At 57.8% G+C, this 18,114-nt stretch overlaps 9 protein-coding genes across 9 annotated transcripts; 3 read left to right on the forward strand and 6 right to left on the reverse strand.

Annotated features, from left to right (window-relative positions):
* Nucleotides 1–246: 246 nt before the first annotated feature.
* VDAG_03445 (serine/threonine-protein kinase prp4) lies at nt 247–3,141 on the reverse strand (the record flags this gene model as incomplete). Its single annotated transcript, XM_009657310.1, has 2 exons — nt 247–534; nt 913–3,141. 2 exons carry the CDS (start codon nt 3,139–3,141, stop codon nt 247–249), a joined length of 2,517 nt encoding a protein of 838 aa, XP_009655605.1.
* A 520-nt stretch (nt 3,142–3,661) lies between these two features.
* On the forward strand, nt 3,662–4,250 carry VDAG_03446 (uncharacterized protein). Its single transcript, XM_009657311.1, has 3 exons — nt 3,662–3,765; nt 3,847–3,936; nt 3,998–4,250. Exons 1-3 carry the CDS (start codon nt 3,744–3,746, stop codon nt 4,084–4,086), a joined length of 201 nt encoding a protein of 66 aa, XP_009655606.1. The 5' UTR covers nt 3,662–3,743; the 3' UTR covers nt 4,087–4,250.
* Nucleotides 4,251–4,496: 246 nt separating this feature from the next.
* On the reverse strand, nt 4,497–5,526 carry VDAG_03447 (adiponectin receptor protein; the record flags this gene model as incomplete). The annotated part of the gene is made up of 2 exons (XM_009657312.1): nt 4,497–4,892; nt 4,957–5,526. The coding sequence occupies 2 exons, from the start codon at nt 5,524–5,526 to the stop codon at nt 4,497–4,499; spliced, it is 966 nt and encodes a 321-aa protein (XP_009655607.1).
* A 386-nt stretch (nt 5,527–5,912) lies between these two features.
* Nucleotides 5,913–8,227, reverse strand: VDAG_03448 (uncharacterized protein; the record flags this gene model as incomplete). Its single annotated transcript, XM_009657313.1, has 2 exons — nt 5,913–6,949; nt 7,003–8,227. 2 exons carry the CDS (start codon nt 8,225–8,227, stop codon nt 5,913–5,915), a joined length of 2,262 nt encoding a protein of 753 aa, XP_009655608.1.
* A 282-nt stretch (nt 8,228–8,509) lies between these two features.
* VDAG_03449 (uncharacterized protein) lies at nt 8,510–9,819 on the reverse strand. The gene is made up of 3 exons (XM_009657314.1): nt 9,500–9,819; nt 8,815–9,435; nt 8,510–8,759 (listed from the first exon to the last, which is right to left on the reverse strand). The coding sequence occupies exons 1-3, from the start codon at nt 9,790–9,792 to the stop codon at nt 8,636–8,638; spliced, it is 1,038 nt and encodes a 345-aa protein (XP_009655609.1). The 5' UTR covers nt 9,793–9,819; the 3' UTR covers nt 8,510–8,635.
* A 468-nt stretch (nt 9,820–10,287) lies between these two features.
* VDAG_03450 (dolichol-phosphate mannosyltransferase) lies at nt 10,288–11,100 on the forward strand (the record flags this gene model as incomplete). The annotated part of the gene is made up of 2 exons (XM_009657315.1): nt 10,288–10,400; nt 10,482–11,100. 2 exons carry the CDS (start codon nt 10,288–10,290, stop codon nt 11,098–11,100), a joined length of 732 nt encoding a protein of 243 aa, XP_009655610.1.
* Nucleotides 11,101–11,389: 289 nt separating this feature from the next.
* VDAG_03451 (3-oxoacyl-[acyl-carrier-protein] reductase) lies at nt 11,390–12,316 on the reverse strand (the record flags this gene model as incomplete). The annotated part of the gene is made up of 2 exons (XM_009657316.1): nt 11,390–12,090; nt 12,151–12,316. The coding sequence occupies 2 exons, from the start codon at nt 12,314–12,316 to the stop codon at nt 11,390–11,392; spliced, it is 867 nt and encodes a 288-aa protein (XP_009655611.1).
* A 613-nt stretch (nt 12,317–12,929) lies between these two features.
* Nucleotides 12,930–13,936, forward strand: VDAG_03452 (uncharacterized protein; the record flags this gene model as incomplete). The annotated part of the gene is made up of 2 exons (XM_009657317.1): nt 12,930–13,036; nt 13,111–13,936. The coding sequence occupies 2 exons, from the start codon at nt 12,930–12,932 to the stop codon at nt 13,934–13,936; spliced, it is 933 nt and encodes a 310-aa protein (XP_009655612.1).
* Nucleotides 13,937–14,120: 184 nt separating this feature from the next.
* Nucleotides 14,121–15,432, reverse strand: VDAG_03453 (NAD-dependent deacetylase sirtuin-7; the record flags this gene model as incomplete). The annotated part of the gene is made up of 4 exons (XM_009657318.1): nt 14,121–14,845; nt 14,903–14,975; nt 15,032–15,234; nt 15,285–15,432. 4 exons carry the CDS (start codon nt 15,430–15,432, stop codon nt 14,121–14,123), a joined length of 1,149 nt encoding a protein of 382 aa, XP_009655613.1.
* Nucleotides 15,433–18,114: the final 2,682 nt, after the last annotated feature.

The raw sequence follows: 18,114 nt of genomic DNA on the forward strand, positions 1-18,114 counted from the left end.
GATCTTGGGGCTGACTAGACCGAGATTCAAGTAGTTACTTAAGTCCTGAGCCAATGCAAAGGATGCATGGCAGCTAATCAAGCCAAGCCAGCGGGAATACCGCGAGGTTAGCAGTAAGCATGACCCCCTCCCCCCCCCCCTCCCCATGGCACGCCGTGTAGGCCGGCGTCGGAGGAAGGCATATTCACAGCCAGCGTTGCATCTTCCTCCCTCGCCCTCGCCTCCTCCATTACTGCCACGCCTCCCCTACCGCTTCGCAGGGGGCAGTCTTGCCGTGAAGAAGGGGTGCTTCAGGGCGTCCAAGGGTTTGATCCGCTTCTCCGGGTTCAGCGCTAGGCAGTGTTCGAGCAGGTCGATAAAGTGGTTGAGATCCCTGGTCTCGGCATCGCTCATCCCCGCCGCTGCAGTTGTGAGGCGCGTACGCAGGTCGCGAGTGGGCTTCACGATCGACAGGGTTCTGACGGCAGTCTGTAGGACAAGGCGTGTCAGCATGGTGCTCTTCAATATTTCCATTTCAGACAGCGCGAGAGTCATCTTCCGATTCAACGCCAGCCTATCAGCTGGACGTGTTGGCTCGAACTTGAGGCCTGCCGGACAGGGTGGGAGCGGGAGGATGCTATGCAGGCGGGCACGCCATAACATCGGGGGCCAACATCGCGCGACCGGCCTCCTCAGGCGAAGCTTTTAGACATCTTCAATCGCATATGCCGGCACCAGCCCACGCGCCGGCCGTTGTGAAGGACGCCGGGAGTGACGGCTCCACACCCGACCTGCAGGATCTGACCGCGCCCCCAGCGCTTATAGCAAGCGAGAACAAGAATAGCAGCACGGCCAAGGGGGGTGGCCCCACGGGATTGGAAGGATGAAGGATCAAGCCGTCGATGACAGGAAGAAGAAAGCAGAGTCACATACCTTGCCGAGCACCTTGTCATGCTCAACGCTGATGAAGTTGCCCAAATCGTCGAAATGCATCGCTGAAGAGCTGACCTCGCTTGTAGAGCTTTGGCGTGATCTTGCCACGTACTTCCATGATGGCCTTGAGCATCTGATTGTTACTGTCACCCCGTGAACAAAAATCTTGCCAGTGTAAAGCTCATAGAGGGTGCAACCGATGGACCACATGTCGATGGCGTAATCGTACGGCATCCCCAGAATGACTTCGGGGGCGCGGTAGAAGCGACTGACGAGGTACGGCGTGATCTCGTTGTGCGCCGTGGCAGCGTCTGACCGATCAACACCCGTTCCCAGATCACAGATCTTGAGCACGTTTCGATTCTCGTTGACCAAGATATTGTCAGGCTTCAGATCGGCGTGGATGATGGTGCATTTGCGCATGTGAGCCAGTCCCACAAAGATCTGGTGCGCGTACGCCCTGGTCGCCCCCAGGTTGATGCCAACATTGTTACCAAACTTGCGCAGCACTTCTCGCAAGTTGAGACTAAGGTTCTCAAACGCCATGCAAAGATGGCCGTTGAAGTCGAAATGTCGCTCAAACTTGACAATATGCTTTCGGTTTTCGGGATCAGCATCATTGAGCTTCTGCAGGATGGAGATCTCGGTAAAGCCGCCCTTGCGTAGTGCATCGTTGTTGCGCATGATCTTGATGGCAACGAGCTTCTTCGTCGTAATGTCAACAGCGCGCGCCACGCCTGAGAACATGCCCTTGCCGAGCATAGACTGAACCTGATACCGACCGTTCATGACCTCGCCAATGCGGATCTTATAGTATCCTTCCTTGTCGTCACCGTCGAGGATGCCACCCACTGGTTGAGCTTGGCCTGGTGTTCCCTTGTCTTGGTTCACAACCTTGGCCTCAGACTGCTTCGGGGCGGCGTACTTTTCCTCATCAAAGTCGTCGGCAAACATGTCAAAGTCATCGTCGTCGTCGTCATCTTTGCCGTTTGTGTCTTTTGCCTGTGTAGGTTCAGGTTCTGTCATGTCGGCCTGTGATTCAGCAAGGGCCTCGCCGTGCAGACCGACGTTACCGTGCCGCAACTCATCGCGCTTTCCATCCTCTTGCATGTCAGCAGTCGGATCGTAATCAGCAGCCGACGGACCATCGTCGTCCAAGTCATTGACCACATGTCGGTTGATGAGATCCGTTTCGGTCAATATGTCAAGAGCTGGTGATCGGACATCCCGGGGAGCGTTGGAGCTCGGGGAACCCATGTCTGTCAAATTAGCACGAGCGACCATGATGGAAGAGAGGCACCAACCTGATAATGGGGTGTCGACGTCCGTTCGTGACGGTGTGCCCTGTCGAGTGTACGCTGGAGAAGAAATGGTCGAGCGATCAGCAGCATGCACGGCATGAACCAAGAGAGGTGTAGCGGAACTGGACTTGGCCAGGAGCTCAGCACGACGCTTACGTCGGCGCTCAATCTCGGCTTCCTCGTCGATGACGGCCGGCTCTTCAAAATCCTGAAGGTCATCCTGAGGGGGCTCTTTGCCGTTTGCCTCGCCGTTTGCATGTTCTTTGAGAGGTTTAGCAACTTCTTTGGGAGCACGTGGATCATCTCCTACTGAGGCCCGTTTGAACGACGAGAGTCCATTTCTGAAGTCACGCTGGTTCTGATCATGCTGATGTGCTGATCGCGAGACGTCAGCGCTGCGTGTAGGACCCTGGTCATCCCTCCTATATCTATCGTCTCGCCCGGAGCCGCGGGAGCCTCGGTAGGGTGAGCGACTGCGTTGTCGGGGTCTCTTGTCGGGGTACCGGTCCTGATCCTGCCCGCGCGGGCGACCAGACTCACGGCCGTGATCTCCGTTGCGCCCATCGTAGCTGTGGTTGGAGGCACGCGAGGGCGACCGGTCCCTGTCTTCGTATGAGACGCGCGAGGACCGCGCATCGTCGCGATCGTGGTCTTCGTAGTGCACGCGGAAGCGACGGGTGTGGTCTCGGGCCCGGCCTCCGTAGTCGAGGTCGTCGCGCGCCCGCTTGAAGCCGCGGGGCGAGGGGCTGCGTCGTGACGGGCCGCGCCGCGGGCTGCCGTATTCGGGAGAGCGCGATGCCGCGTATCTATCTCGGGTTCTGTCTGGGCGGTCAACACCGTTTCCGTCAAGCTTCTTCGGCAGTGAAGTTGCCTTCAAGTCTCCAGCATCGTGCTCGACGATCTCTCCCTCGTCGGAGCTCGACGTCATCGTTATGCTGCACGCACTGTGCGTGTAGGGTAATATGCAAGTCCGGCAGAGGGGAGCCCCCTAGGCTTTTGATGCGCGAGGCAGAACGTGTCAGCAAGGGTCTTTGGAGGCGTTTGAAAGCGGCAGGAATCAAGGCGAACCGGATGACTCTGTCGACTCAGCTCATAGGGTAAGAACGACGGCCAAGAGGCAGGGTAAAAGCGATGGTGTAGGTAGAGTCAAGGGCAATTGGCAGCGCAGTTGGTAGTGTTGGGTCTGCTTGACACTGTCACAGCAATGGGTTGAAGGTATTCGCGTGACGTCGACACAAAGGGACTCGCCGAGACGAGGCAGATAGATGGATGCACCCAGCAGGAAGGCTGGAGAGTGGTGATAACGGAGTAAAATCGGGTCGCAGATAAGACCACGTTTAATTGCATTAACCGAGATCCCTGACCGCCGCCCCGATGAGGGGCAATTTTCACCCCTCCAAGACTGCTTGTCCAGTTGGAGCGCTAGGCCGTCTGTCGTCGCTTTCTGCATCGCGTCCAACTTTGAACATCTGATCACCTTGCTGTTCCACTCCACTAAGACCCAGCACTCACCAGATACAAACCAGCACAATGGGTGGCGCAAACCGCGATGGTTGGTCCCCTCTTTCCCCCGCCCGTTCAACATGGAACAAGTACGGGCCGCCCTATGAATCGCAGCTGACGAAGTTCACAGGTGGCAAGGCCAAGCCTCTGAAGGCCCCCAAGAAGCAGAACAAGGAGATGGACGAAGAGGACATTGCCTTTGCCGAGAAGAAGAAGGCCGGTACGTTGACCTCATTCAAGTTCCCCTCGATCTTTGTGCTGATGATACTGCGCCACAACAGAGGAGAAGGCCCGCAAGGAGATGGCTCTCAAGGCCCAGGGCAAGGGCCCTCTGGCGAGCGGCGGCATCAAGAAGAGTGGCAAGAAATAGACGTTCCAAATCGACCATCGACAACCGGACTGAAAGGCACGATCTGCCCTGGAGTAACATGGACATCAAGGCGCGAGGTGTGCTCCGCGCGCGGGAATGGAGTCATTTGGCTTAGACAGCATTTGATACCTGAATAATGACAATTACGGACATGTATGCGGTGATACAAGCTGATCGAAAAGAGTTCAGACCATGGACATGGTATGATAGACCTAACGAGCAGGCTACGAGGACCGCAAAAGTTCCGCCAACACGATGGCCTTGTCATACGATGGCTAACCTAGTACGAATATTTCATTATCATTAAGGATCTGGCCCGTCCTGAGCACCTTACCGATGGCTGATCTTGTAAGACTGTTTCATTATCATTAGGGATCTGGCTCGTCCTGAATACTCGGGTCAACCCATGTCTAATTCGCCAAGCAAGCCGCCTCGGGCCCGTGGTGGTAATCAAAGGCCCTCCCCATACCATACAGATGCGTCGCCGCCGCCATGACGACAAACAAGTGGAAGATCTGATGGGAGCTGCCCCAAATGTCGAACCGCTTCGGGTAGCTCCTCTCAGGCCACCTCGCCGCGTACAGGAACGCGCCGAAAACATACATGGCGCCGTGCGCCAGGAGCCAGCTCAGGCTCATGCGGCGCTCGAGCTCAGCACGCCCGTAGATGACCAGGCCGTGGACGACGGGGACGACGCCTGACGTGCCGAGGCCGACGAACATGGCGGCGCGGAAGGGGCGCCAGGCCGGCGTGCGGAAGACCTCGAGCCAGGAGACGACGCCGCAGCCGATGCCGAGGAGAGAGATCTGGAACAGGTCCTGTCAGCGCTGCGCCTTGCTTCAGGGGAGACGGGTGGCGAAAGTGGCTTACGATGGAGAGGTAGAGCGTCATGAGGTGCGGATGGCAGTCGAACCCGTAGTATAAAGCCGGCACGTAGCTCCCAACAATGAGGAGTACGATCCCGGTGTAGTCGAGCTTGTTCCCCCAGCGCGCGACAGCCGGTGAGTGATTCGACAGGGCGTGGTACGTGGCGCTCATGCCCATGCACGCAACGGCGCCGGCGAAGAAGCAGCCGAAGGCGCGCACGTCGGCCGTGGTGGCAGACGCATACCGGGGAACTACCTCGTGGTAAAGAAATATCCCGAAAACGAGGAAGAAGAGCGATCCAACAAGGTGTGACCAGATGTTGACCGACTCATTGTGGAGGTAGCTCAGGCTGGCGAAGGAGCCGGAGTATGAATTGGAGTCAGGGCGGTAGCCTGTGTGGATGAAAGCATTGTCACGCCGCCAGGGCGCGAGGTCGTTCCAGTCCACGACGCGCCTGAAATTATCCTCGATTTTGGTTTCGATTTTCTTGGCTGTTGTGAGCAGGGGATCTGTTGCTGGGTGGAGGGGCGACGGCTGACGATGGCGCAAGCCTGTGGGTGTTGATTCTTTCATGGTCTTTTCGTACGAGGCACTTATTTTACCCTTTCGAGACTGATTGAGACTCAATCCTTTAGCGATGCGGATGATTCTTCTCTTATCATTTCCTAGGTCTCCCAACAGTCGACATTGAGCCCGTTGACGGCCTTGGATGATCGTTTTGTTGGGAATATCCACATGTCGAACGTCCGATGGTCCGAGGCACGTTTGGCACAATTTGAGGCCCACAGCTGGCGTCCTTTGGCGGCAGCTGTGTTACAATGGGCCACCCGATGGAGACGGCATAACTCGACAACAAGCACCCGGGCTTCTATGTGAAGCACCTCACAGAAAATGGGTTATTGTTGGCTGACATTCTTATATCAACTGAGGGTATTATCGTTGGTCGATCGACTAGGGCTTTATTCTGGCAGGTAATCCACGCCGAGGTCCATCACCTTGACCAACCCTGACGCCAGCGATATGGCCGCCCAGCAAGCAAACTCCATATTAGGATTCCAGGCCATAGCCGTCGCCCTCGATAGCGGTTCTCGCAGGATGATCTTCTCAGGGTCAGCATAGAGGCCGCCGTCTTCGCCATTCTCCCCAGCTCCTGCAGCCCCCGGGTCCGCCTCCTCCTCTGCCTTCTTCTTCGCCTTCTTCAGCCGTGGGATGGCCCTACTCTTCTTCTTCGGCGGTCGTGCCGAAGGCGTGTTCCGCGCCAAGTTGATCAACGCCTGCGGGCCCTTGTTCATGACGGGCTTCCACCCCTGCACGATTCGGGACACGCCGCGGCAAGGGTCATCGGGCGGGTTGAGGTCGGCGCCAAGGCGCATGCGCGGAATGTGCTCGTGCTCGAAGAGCTTCAGCTTCCATGCGGGCGGGTAGTGGCGAGGAGCGAAGACGCGGTGCATGGGGTTGCAAGCCCATACGGTGCCGTCGAGGAAGGCGATGAGCACGAAAGGGTGCTGTACGCCAACGGCGAGGCATGACAGGAGGGCGTCGCCATCGATGACTTTGCGCATCGTGGCGGAAAAAGCCCGCGAATGAAAGAAGCCAACTGTGCTGTTGAGAGGCCGCGAGGACGGGGAAATGGAGACGAAGCCTTGAAGATGATCTGACCATTGCAAGAGATCTGGTTGGGGCACGATGGCGGGATTCGTCTGTGACGTCGTCTCGACGCTGGGATCGAGCAGGTCGATGACGATGGTCAGGCCACTGACGGGAGTCGAAGCCACGAGATAAGGATTCGAGGGGTAGCCTGTGGCTAGGTGGTAGACGTGTGTGCTATGTACGGCATGTCGTGAGAGGCACTTCGGAGGATGGAGAGACCAGAGTGCAATGGATCCGTCAGTATGTGCAGTGACAATGCGGTTGGTTCCAGACCAAGCAAATATAGTGACACTTGCTGGAAGACCCGGTAGACTTCCTATCGTGGCCATGGAAGTCTCGATCTTAACTGCAACAACATGTCAGCTCGCCGGCGAATCGCACTGGGACGGTACAACATACTGTAAGGACTTGACTCGTTGTCAGGTTCTTGCAAGTCAAGTATATGAACCTGGCGGTCGTTGCACAAGACAGCCAGGAGACCCAGGTGACCTTCAACAGCCGAAGGTACGGGGCACCAGTGCATGGTCTTCGCCCTGCCCCAATCGAAACAAAGAGTCTGAAGAAGCCGAGGTCGCTCCCTTGACGGATACTTCACACCATTGTCTGCCTGCTCCCACTTGAACTCCCATAATTGGATGCGGCCCCGCTCCATCTCATCGTTCACATAGTCTTGTTCTTGCTGCCAATCGTAGTCTTGGTCGGTAAAGGGGCTCACGGCTAGTGCAAGGATCTGCGTCGTCGTCTTCGCCCGGGGAACCCAGCTCATGCCCAGGACGAGACCGCCGACATCAAACATCCACCCGGCGGGCTTGTCGGCCGTCTTGTCCGTCTCCATGGTATCGGAACCGTATGGGAGGCCGTCCGAAGATAGGGCCGTAGTTTCGTTGAGGCCAAGACTATACTGCTGCTGGTCGGGATATGGTCCACTGAGGATTTTCAGTGCCCCGCCAATCGAAGACAGGTACGGCGTCGCCTCGAGCTCGTCCAACGGTCGCTGGACTTGGCCACGGTGCTCCTTGCGAACGCGCTCGTACCACTCACGCGCGATCGCAGCCTCGAGGGCCTCAAAGTCATCGCGAACCCACGGTGTCGGCTGTAGGGCCCATTCCTCATCCAGCAGTTTGCATGGCAGGACCTCGTACGGCGCCCATTTGCGGAACATGTCAGCAGCTCGCGCCGCGGCATGGGGATCGGGCCCGTAAAAGTCGTCCCAGAATGCCGTGCGTATCCACGAGGAGAATATGCCGTGATGCATTCGCGTCTGTGTGAACCGGGACTCCTGCGGATACGGATCCATGGCGTTCGCGTCATGGCCAGGTGGTAATTTCCTGCGATTGTGGTAGCTTCGCTTCTTGCGGTTCAGGTTGCCTGTGCCGTTCGCATCATCGTCGCTGTCGATTGCAAGGAATGAGCCGTCTTTTATGTCGACGTCCGACTCGTCTGGCGCGATGAAATCGTCATCCTCTGCTGGCGCCGCCTCTGCGTCGACGACGAAGTTGTCATCATCGGAGGCTTCACGAGCAGCGCGTCGTGTTGACGTTCCATTGGTCTCTTCGTCGTCATCGAGTCCGTAGTCAATGGCCTCGGAGTATCTTTTTGAACGGTTCGATCTACGGGTTCTCATGATGGCGAGGCAAGCTTGAGGGTCATGATGAGAAGTGTTCAGGTAAGAGGGCCAGGTGATTGATACAGCAAGATCGAGACGCTGGCATGGGCAGATTGTGAGCGAGCCGGTCGTTTGAAATGTGTATCTTTTCACCAAATTGATGCTCCGTGGCAATGCATGAGCTAGCGGTTGCAATCGTGTGTAGCATTCAATCGTCCCTTTCAATGTAAAGTACTTCAAGCCATTCTCTGGTAGGTGCCTGCATGGATCTTTGGGTGCACAGGACGCGATTCCGGAATGGGTGATCATATCGTTTAGAGACATGTACATAACGTAAGAATGATTCAGCCGTCTAAGTACATATTCTTGTAATAAGGCATTCAGCGCCTGTCCCTCGGACAGTATCCTACGATGTATCATCAGGGCTCATGGAGAGGTAGATCGCCTAATCAAAATCTCCAATGGGCCAAAGTGCTTGTCGCCAGATATACATACTCTTTCGTACTCGTCTCGAATCATCTTATCCACACGTGGAGACTCAGGATCAGTGCTGCCAACAGTTAGTCAGGGCGTTTGCTCGACTTGTGGGGCAGGGGTGTTCGTACGAAGGATAATTGAAGTTGATGCTACCGTACATCCAGATGATGATGCCTGGCCTGCTGATTTCTGTCACGATCTGCTTGACAGGGGCATTCGGGGAGAAGGACAAGACGATAGACTGCTCGTCGACCTCCAGGAAAGCCCTGGGATCTTCGACGACGCCAACGCCGGCTGCAGCCAAAGCCAGTCTGTCTGCGTCTGTGTAATCTGGATCTTGAGCGATACACGCAAGCTCGTTCTTCGGGAAAACGATGTCTCGAAGTAGAAGCATCAGGGTGTGTTGGTGAATGGGTGTCTCGTTGAGGCCGCCTTTGAAGGTCAGCGAGCCGAAACCAAAGGCTACAATCTTGGTGAGAGTAGAAGGCAAGGCTTTCATGGTGAGGATCTTGCGTATCCGTTGGAAGTATCGAGAAGCCTCCCACGTTCGAGCTTCTTGAAGCACTTGTTGCAGTTCGTGGTCTGTATACGTCGGAGGGTTGTATACCGACGTGTTGCTGGTTACATGTACCTCCTCCATGGGAAAGGAGACCTCGACGGTCAGGAAGTCATTGCGCGTCCGGAAGTCATTCTTGTTGCGCCAAATCGTGAGAGATTGGATCGGGTTATAGCGCAGTTTCGGGCGACGCCTAGCAAACACATCTTTAGTTCAGGGCACCAGGTGCTCGGTCTAGATGTAGATGTTATTCCTACGGTACATATTTTGTGTCTTTGCTCCCGCTGCACGGACGTGGCCAGCTCATGACAGCAGCGGATTTGACCGCGACGCCATCGAGCCCCGTGGAGATGAAGTTCACATGCTGCCCTGCGCAGAAAGCGTCAAGCTGGTCTGCGCAGTGTTGGAGGGATTCCTTTGTAAACAACAGCGCGCCGTCATCATAGAGAGCCTGAGCGTGCTTGGCGGCTTCCAGCGGAGACGGCCCACTGCCGTCTTGCGAGCTCATTGAGCGGAGAGGTTTATCTGGGACGAGACTGGCACCGTTCATGGGTGCCGCGGTGGAAACGCTCAGTCCAAAGGATAGATTCGCGTGTTTGTAGCATTTCACAGTTCCTGATGGCAACAAATGCGGGGTGAGGAGGACACTTGGTGGTGACGTGAGGTGACGTTGACTCGCACACTCTCTCTCTGTGCATTGCGCGCCGCGAAAGTGTCCAGGGGTGTCAGCTGATGGCCATGAGGCGAGATTGTGCTGTACCGCTCTATCCGGCTGTGTGCGTATGTCGGGGTGATGATCCATTGCGGTGTTGCTGAGTCAGCACAGAGAGAGACGGGTTCCCTGACTGTCTGGCCAATTCAACGCGGCGCGACCCTGACCGCTAGCCAAGGCTTCAGGAGTCAGGACACCATCGTCAACTGCTCGCCAAAACGTTAGCACTCAGCCAACTTCACCACACTCTTTTCCGACCGCCACGTAGATAGACTGAATCACTCGGTGCCGAGACTCCCTCTCCCACACCCGACAGACTCTCCCTCCGCAGTCATGGCTCCCGCAAAGGCCTCGGCCAATAAGTACTCGGTGATCCTGCCGACGTACAACGAGCGCCGCAACCTGCCCATCATCACGTGGCTGCTCAACCGCACCTTCACCGAGAGGTAAGCCAGCTCCTCTCCACGAAGGGACACTCGCTCGATCCGTACACGCTTTCCACGCCGCTGACACTTTCCCCCCCGCAGCAACCTCGACTGGGAGCTCATCATCGTCGACGACGGCTCCCCCGACGGCACGCAGACGGTGGCCAACCAGCTCGTCAAGGCCTACAGCCCGCACGTCCATCTCAAGCCCCGCGCCGGCAAGCTGGGCCTCGGCACGGCCTACGTGCACGGCCTGCAGTTCGTCACGGGCAATTTCGTCATCATCATGGACGCCGACTTCAGCCACCACCCCAAGTTCATCCCGCAGATGGTGGCGCGGCAGCGCGAGGCCGACTACGACATCGTCACGGGCACGCGCTACGCCGGCGACGGCGGCGTCTACGGCTGGGACCTCAAGCGCAAGTTTGTCAGCCGCGGCGCCAACCTGTTCGCCGACACGGTGCTGCGGCCGGGCGTCAGCGACCTCACGGGCAGCTTCCGCCTCTACAAGAAGACGGTGCTCCAAAAGGTCATCAGCAGCACCGAGAGCAAGGGCTACACGTTCCAGATGGAGATGATGGTCCGCGCCAAGGGCATGGGCTGCACGGTTGCCGAGGTGCCCATCAGCTTTGTCGACCGCGTCTACGGCGAGAGCAAGCTCGGCGGCGACGAGATTGTCGAGTATGCCAAGGGCGTGCTGAACCTGTGGTTCAAGGTGTAGAGGCGAGATGCAAAAAGAAAACGACAGAGTGTTGTACGGAAAGGCGGGGATGCGCGTTGTTTGGCTTTGGCGTTGGGGTTGAGGGAACCCCCATCTTTACCAGTGCACTAGTGAGTGCATACATAGCTAATTGTAGGTGACGTTGGCGATTTCAAAAGGGCACATGTTGTTTTGCACGAAAATATGATACATGCGTGCTAGCGCTGGGCGAAAGGGGTACAGGTCCTTTTCATTCGCAGCTACACGTTGCAACTAGACGTTGCAACTACATTTGCAAATACATTTGCAACTACATATTGCGGCCACCCGTCACCATGAGCGTCTGTCCCGACACGTAGCTCAGCAGAGGGCTCGCGAGGGCGAGAATGCTGGACGCAGCCTCCGTCGGCGTGCCCGGCCTCCTCAGCGGGATGTCGGCGTGCTCCTCCCCAGGCGCGGCCGCAGCCGGTGCCGTCGGGATGCCGAGGGCGATCTTCTCGCCGCCGGGACCGGTGACGAAGGCGCCCTTCTCCTTGGCGTCCGTCAGGCGCGTCTTGATGTGGCCAAAGGCGACCGTGTTGGCGCGCACGCCGAACGCGGGACCCCACTCCTTGGCGATGGTCTTGGTGAGGCCCGTGACGCCGGCCTTGGCCATGGCGTAGTTGGCCTGGCCGGCGTTGCCGTGGACGCCCGAGGTCGAGGAGACGTTGATGACGGAGCGGTTGGCGCCGTCCTTGACGCGGAAGTAGGGCGCCGCGGCCCGCACGAGGCGGAAGGGCGCCGTCGAGTGCAGAGCGATGATGGTGTCCCACTGCTTGTCGGTCATCTTGTGGATGACGCCGTCCCAGGTGTAGCCGGCATTGTTCACAATGTGGTGAATCTGGCCCTCGCCAAAAGCGGCGGCCTCCTTGACGAGCGTGTCAATGTAGGCAGCGTCAAGCATGTCGCCCGGAACGCTGATGGCTTGGCCGCCAGACTTGGTGATGCTCTCGGCGACAGCCTTGGCCTTGCCTGCCGAGGATGCTTAGCAAAGGGTGTCAAGGGCAGAGAGGACGACGCAGAAGAACCTACCGGCGTCAATATCCGAGACGATGACCTTGGCGCCCTCGTTGGCAAAGAGGCGAGCTGCTTCGGCGCCGATGCCCTGGCCGCTGCCGGTGATAATGGCGACTTGGCCGGCGAGCAGACCCTTGGGGTAGTTGAGGTGAGCGGTGAGCTGCGCTACGCGGTCTGACATGGTGGGCGGTGATGATTGAGGTCTGGGGAAGGCGAGCGAGACGTTGATGCGATGGCCGAGGCAGGCCGATGCCTGTAAGACTAGGCATGGAGCTTGGATAACTACCTACCTACCTAGGTAGGTAGTCAGGGTGCCAGCCTCATGGTGGTTGGAGTGCCGAGGTACCCCGCGGCTCCCGTTTTCCGTCCAGGGGGAAGTGCAAGTATGGCGGGGCCGTATCGGGGATGTAGATCGTGGACGTTATGCCCTCGGTTTGTTCAGGTCAGACGTTGATTGTCGAGATGATCTCTTACCCGAGGCGTGCATCGATCAATTGCAGCGCAACACATGACACAGAGGGAGGTCTTTGTGATGGAAGGTTATGGGGGTTGGATGCTGAGTCCAGGGCACTCAAAGGCTCGAGGCCGATCGCAGAAGGTGGGGGTACTGTAGCAGCTGTAGCAGGGGAGCTCACAGCAGTCATTCCTGGCCTTGGTCTGGGGTACTATGGGGTCGATAAGGCTGACATAAGGCGATGAACAACAGCAGCGAGGGAGCCCCGTTTCCAACGAGTCCCGCCGTAGACATCAAACATGACCTCCATGGACAGCCCCAGCGCCTCAACCTCACCGTGATGCGGCCGAACAGAGGAAGGGGATCTTCTGGGCCTTGGGGCCGCTTGAAGCCCGTCGATCAGGATGCTCTCGACAGCATCGGCCTGCCCTCCAAGGGAGACACAAGGTCGGTCAACACGCGAGCCCCCTCCCCCGCATCCCTCCAAACCAACCAGCCGCACCTACTAACCCAGCGCCCAGGCTTCTCGACTTCAAGGCCCAAGAACGGTACTACAAGAAGATTGTCGAGCGCTACATGACCTTTTGCTCCGACGCCGGCGAACGCGACGAGCTCCTGCGCCGCTTCGCCTCTCTCGAGCTTCAGACCCCGTCTCCCACGCCCGCCTCCACGCCCACGCCCACGCCCACGCCCACGCCCCGCCGCATCCCGACGACGCCCACGTCCTCGGCGCCGCCGACGCCCAACATGCCCGACACAAAGGGCCTCTCGGACGTCATGATGGCCCTGCGCAAGCTGCGCGAGGGCATCGTCGCCTCGAAGCGCGCCGACGAGTTCGCCGTCCAGGCCTACCTCTTCAACATCCGTCTCTCCATCCTCGTCAAGCACCCCGAGTCCTACCACCCGGCCATCCTCCACCTGCTGCGCTTCGTGCACCCCCTGCAGCCGCTCTCGGGCCTCGAGCTGCACGAGGTCCTGGCCTACCTCGTGCTCGACACGGCCTGCCGCCGCAGCGACCTCGCCGAGGCCTACGCCCTGCGCAGGCGCCACCGGTTGAAGGACGGCAAGGTCGATGCCATTCTCGGCGCCCTGGCCCACGACAACTACGTCGTCTTCCGCAAGGTCAAGCGCAGCGTCGACGGCCACAAGGCGCGCTTGATCGAGTTTGCCGAGCCCGCCATGAGGACGCATGCGCTCAAGTGCTTTGGCAGGACGTACCTTTCTGTCGAGCGCGCGTTCCTCGAGAGGTGCACGGATGCCGAGTGGAAAGTCCTCACGGCGCAGGAAGGGGTCGGATGGGAACTGGATGGGGACAAGGTTGTCATTCGAAAGGTCAAGGGGCGCTAATGGGTTGAATTTCTTTCATCGTCGGTGTTTGTCTGTGGGTGACAAGGTATGATACCCGTGGCAAGAGGTCAAATGAGTAGTCTTGATGGGCACGAGGAAGAATTCCAACTTTTGTTTCCAACTCTTGTTGCAAGTTTGGCGGTAGTGCGAACGCTCAGCTGATGACACTCCTTACACTGCCGGTCTACACCCCCCTCATCAACACGCTCGTCGCCCACTGTCCGCTCTCGGGGTCATACTCCAGCCCGTACCGCGTATCCCCATCCTGAACCCCATTGTACTCGTGCGCAATCTCCAAACTCGGCTCGCCGTAATGGCCCATAAACTCCAGCTCGATGCTCAGCGGCGCGCCAACCGGCAGCCGCGCGTTGAAGTGGATGACATGCGGCTCCGTCCGCGCAGGCCGCCGCGCATGCGCAACCCTGACCGACCGCAGAAACGTCGCCGGCGTGCCGTCAACGTCAACCCCCCTGACGCGCAGCACATGGCGCTCGTCGCCCGTCGTCTCGAGCCCGACGACGAGACGCCTGCGCAGGCGAAACGCCGGGATCGCGAGCCCCAGCTTGGCCATGACGGCCGCCATGAGGTCGTCCGTCCGGGCGAAGACGCGCTGGCGCGCGAGCCCGTCCAGCGGCGTCGCTTGCAGGTTGCAGATGACGAGGTCGCTGAAGCGCCGCCGGCCCACCGCCTCGGGGATCTCGCAGGCCGGGGGGATCGTCAGCGACGAGCCGAGGGCGAGGCAGAGGTCTGCCGAGGCGGCGTGGTCTCGCGCGCGCTGCAGCGTCGCGGCCGAGAGGGTCTCGCCAAAGTTGATGATCGTGTCGAGCAGGACGCCGTGGCACGAGGCGCACCTGCGGCCGGTGCGGTGGTCGCGGATGGACTTTTCGTACGTGGACACGGCGCGGAAGTCTGTTGGCTGTTAGCTGGAAAGGGACCCGTTGGAGCGAGGACGTCGGGGAGAACAACCGCGGAGATATTCCTTGCCGCAGTCACGGCAGTACTCGAGGTTGCTGTTGCCGTGCAGTTCGGAGATTCGATCCTGTGCTGTCCATGAGTACAGTGTGTCTGCTACGCCCTTGCCATGCTTGTGCTCACGGGCAGCATGCCGCTTCTCCTGTGCAGGCCGTCGCAGTTTTGGCTGACGAGGTATTTCAGGATGCCCTGGTTCTGGAGCTCGACCAATGCCATGTGTGTCAGCGTCGGGATGGCCTGCAGCGTGCTCGTCGTCTCCCCGGTGCGCTCCCGCCCTTGGGCCCGAAGCGTCCACGCGCCATCGGGGCCTCGAAAGTCCGGGATGCCTGCGAAAACGATGAGTGAGGTCCATTGACACAAAGACACCAGTCATTACCGGCAGACGTCGAGACACCAGCTCCGGTGAACGCGATCATGTGCTTTGCCTTCCGGATATGGCCCGCAAGTGTTTCGGCCTTGCGATCGATCACATCGAGATTCTCGATACGCTCGAGCCCGGCGATTTTGGGTGCCGTGTTTGCCATCGCGGTCGGTCGGCTCGTAGGTGGTCTGCTGCGTGCATTGTGGCAGAAATGATTGCGCAGCTGACATTTATTTACACGCAAAAATCATCCTGCGCAGAGGACTTGGTGGTCATGCCAATCAAATCATCACATCCAATCGTTGACACCGGCCGAGACGAGATCTAGGCAGCAACCCACGTGACCAGGAAGGATGAAACTGATGGCAGTATTTCGTCAAGTCTAGAGAAATGTAGTTCGACGTCAGCCGGATGTTTCAACTTTAGTGGTAACATATCTGAGGATACGATGATCGTGCCGTCAAGGCATACAGATGAGCCATTGGTGGTGCAGTTAAGAGAATGCCCGCCACCAATGAGAAATGATGCAATATGCCCTTACAGGATCTTTACAAATCATTCTGAAAGACAGAAAACTGCAATGAGAAAAGCGTCCAGTTAGCTATATCATGCAGCGCTGTCTACCTAGGTTATGATTCAAACCTTACCCCTGACACAGCAATGATCACGTAGAACGAACACTTTGATTATTTTCTTGGGAGTAACAGCGTAAAAGCTGACCCTAGAAATAACACCACAAAATATTTGCCCTTGAATCCAGTCTCCCGGCGCAGCATGATCGCCCCATAAAGCTCAACTCAAGTCCGGCCAAGACGGCCTCACAGAACACAATGCACAACAGCCAATGCCTAGCATCCTGAAAGGGGCAGAGAGGGGGCCGAGCAGAGGGTCCATTGTCCCTGCATAATCACAGCAAGAACCAATAGCTTATTTCGACAGCAGGGAACGCTCATTGCAGTGCAGGGCCTGGAACGCGTCACACGATAACATCCCGTTTGAGCATCCTCCAGGAGCCAAGGCTACCCACCAGACCAGCCGGCCATTCAGTAAGCGGAGCAGACCCCCTCCAGGAATCCCGAGAAATCTCTTTCGTGGCCATTGAAAGAAAAAATATGTAATTGAATCCGTCAGGACGAGGCCTGGGTATATCTCAATTTTCTTGGCACATTTGTGGCTGAAAGGAAGCAAGCTCAACTGCCGTTGGCTTGCTCACGCGACACACTTGCAACGCCACCCTGCACGCCTCATAGCGGCAGTCACAAGTAGAGCGAGGGTTGAAGTCAGACTCGCTCTGCTTCCATCTCCCTCTGCGCTTCAACGCACATCCGACATCGGGCAAGCATGGCAACAAGACTCTGCGTGGGGCAGTTGACGTGTGCAACCCACGTAAGACGTTGGCAGATTTCTCAGGGCAATGATGCACCATGACAGCTCGGTTCTGACCCCTGGAGACATTCCGATCTAGGGGCCAGGGCCTAGGGAGGATGCAGCAGAATAAGCTTTCGAACGAAGCCATGCCGCTGTTGATACCCCCGAGACCTCGCCTCGGAGGTTGGAATTTGGGGCCATACTGACGATGTTGCAAGTCCATGAGTCGGTATGTTCAGACGCCCGACACTCGACACACTGACTCCGAGTCGGCAATGACGAGTTCACCCGCAGAAGTATCATTGATTCGTGTCGAGTGGGTTCGCTGCGAACATCTCTCCTCTGCCACGAGAGGATGAAAGGGGGGAAGCTGTTCTGGCGCTGGGTGCTCGCCGCCCACTATTTCCCGCACGGGTTTCCTAGCGGCGGGCGTTAGTCAAGGTAGCGCAGTGCGACGACGTGGCGTCGAAGTTTTGATCTGATAATCTTGCGCGTTGCGCGCCTACCCCTTCCTGGACGGCTTCTCGGATGCTGATCGACGGATGGCGGAGCTACTTGCTGCGAGCTGCTGGAGCTCGGGGTGAAAGCTTGGTAAGCGCTGTATTGTATTGGGGTTGCCTTTTCATCAAGGGTGTCTTCGCTGAACATTGATGATCTCTCCATGATTCGTTCTTTTCAGGCTATCGACTGCGGCCGGTCAGACTGCGGCGACCCAAGAAGCAGCACAGCAGTCGATTTAACAATTGAGCTTGGGACACCGCGGACCCAGACCTGGACATCCCCCAGCCCCGTAAACTTGGCCTGCCGGCCCCTCAAACGCCACTCTGGAGCATACAATAAGGCAGGGCGGCAGAAAGAGGGGACGCTGATGAAATGGCTTGCTGCGGCGTTTATCTGAGAGGCCTGAGAACGAAACCGAGTGCACTGGTGGCTGGCTGGTGGCTTGCGATGCCGATCTTAGCGCTCGCCATGTGGCAAGCTGACCTGGGAGCTGCTGGCTTGGTGTCTTGGTGTGTTGCGTCCCCCCTTGTCTTTCCGCCTGTCCCTTGCTTACGCTGAAGGGTTTTCCTCCGAGACAGGTCAGTGGTCGAGATTCGTGGTGTCTCATCGAAGGCCGGTTCTGGAAGACGACTTGGGTCTTCGAACCACCCCAAGAGCACGTCAGTCGGCTGATCCTGCTGCATGTTGACATGCAGCAGCACATACTGGAACGAGGCCTTGATATGAGGGGCACAAAGAGAAAGCTTATCATCAGGACGCAAATACAAAGACAAGAATAAAAATCCAGAACCTAGCCTTGCCAGGCTGTCCATCTGCTGTCACGCCCTAGTCAGTGAACCCACGCTGCAAAGTCGAAATGAATCTCTGGGGAAGAATTTTCACCCACTGCCAATTTCGATACTGCCCTGCAAAGAGCTCTGTGCAATTCAACTTGGACAGCATGGGCAAGTGTTCGCGAGTGGCGCCGAGATCGAAT

This window comes from Verticillium dahliae, genomic scaffold, assembly GCF_000150675.1.
Source record: "Verticillium dahliae VdLs.17 supercont1.5 genomic scaffold, whole genome shotgun sequence".
In the NCBI taxonomy this organism is placed as follows: domain Eukaryota; kingdom Fungi; phylum Ascomycota; class Sordariomycetes; order Glomerellales; family Plectosphaerellaceae; genus Verticillium; species Verticillium dahliae.

Bases quoted from the DNA above. Each gene is read 5' to 3' on its own strand.
- VDAG_03446 (XM_009657311.1), top strand. From the start codon at position 3,744: ATGGGTGGCGCAAACCGCGATG. The intron at 3,766-3,846 runs GTTGGTCCCCTC...CGAAGTTCACAG, and splicing joins GGGTGGCGCAAACCGCGATG to GTGGCAAGGCCAAGCCTCTG. The intron at 3,937-3,997 runs GTACGTTGACCT...GCGCCACAACAG, and splicing joins TGCCGAGAAGAAGAAGGCCG to AGGAGAAGGCCCGCAAGGAG.
- VDAG_03449 (XM_009657314.1), bottom strand. From the start codon at position 9,792: ATGAACGGTGCCAGTCTCGTCCCAGATAAACCTCTCCGCTCAATGAGC. The intron at 9,436-9,499 runs GTAGGAATAACA...TGTGTTTGCTAG, and splicing joins AAAGACACAAAATATGTACC to GCGTCGCCCGAAACTGCGCT. The intron at 8,760-8,814 runs GTACGAACACCC...AACTGTTGGCAG, and splicing joins ATCAACTTCAATTATCCTTC to CACTGATCCTGAGTCTCCAC.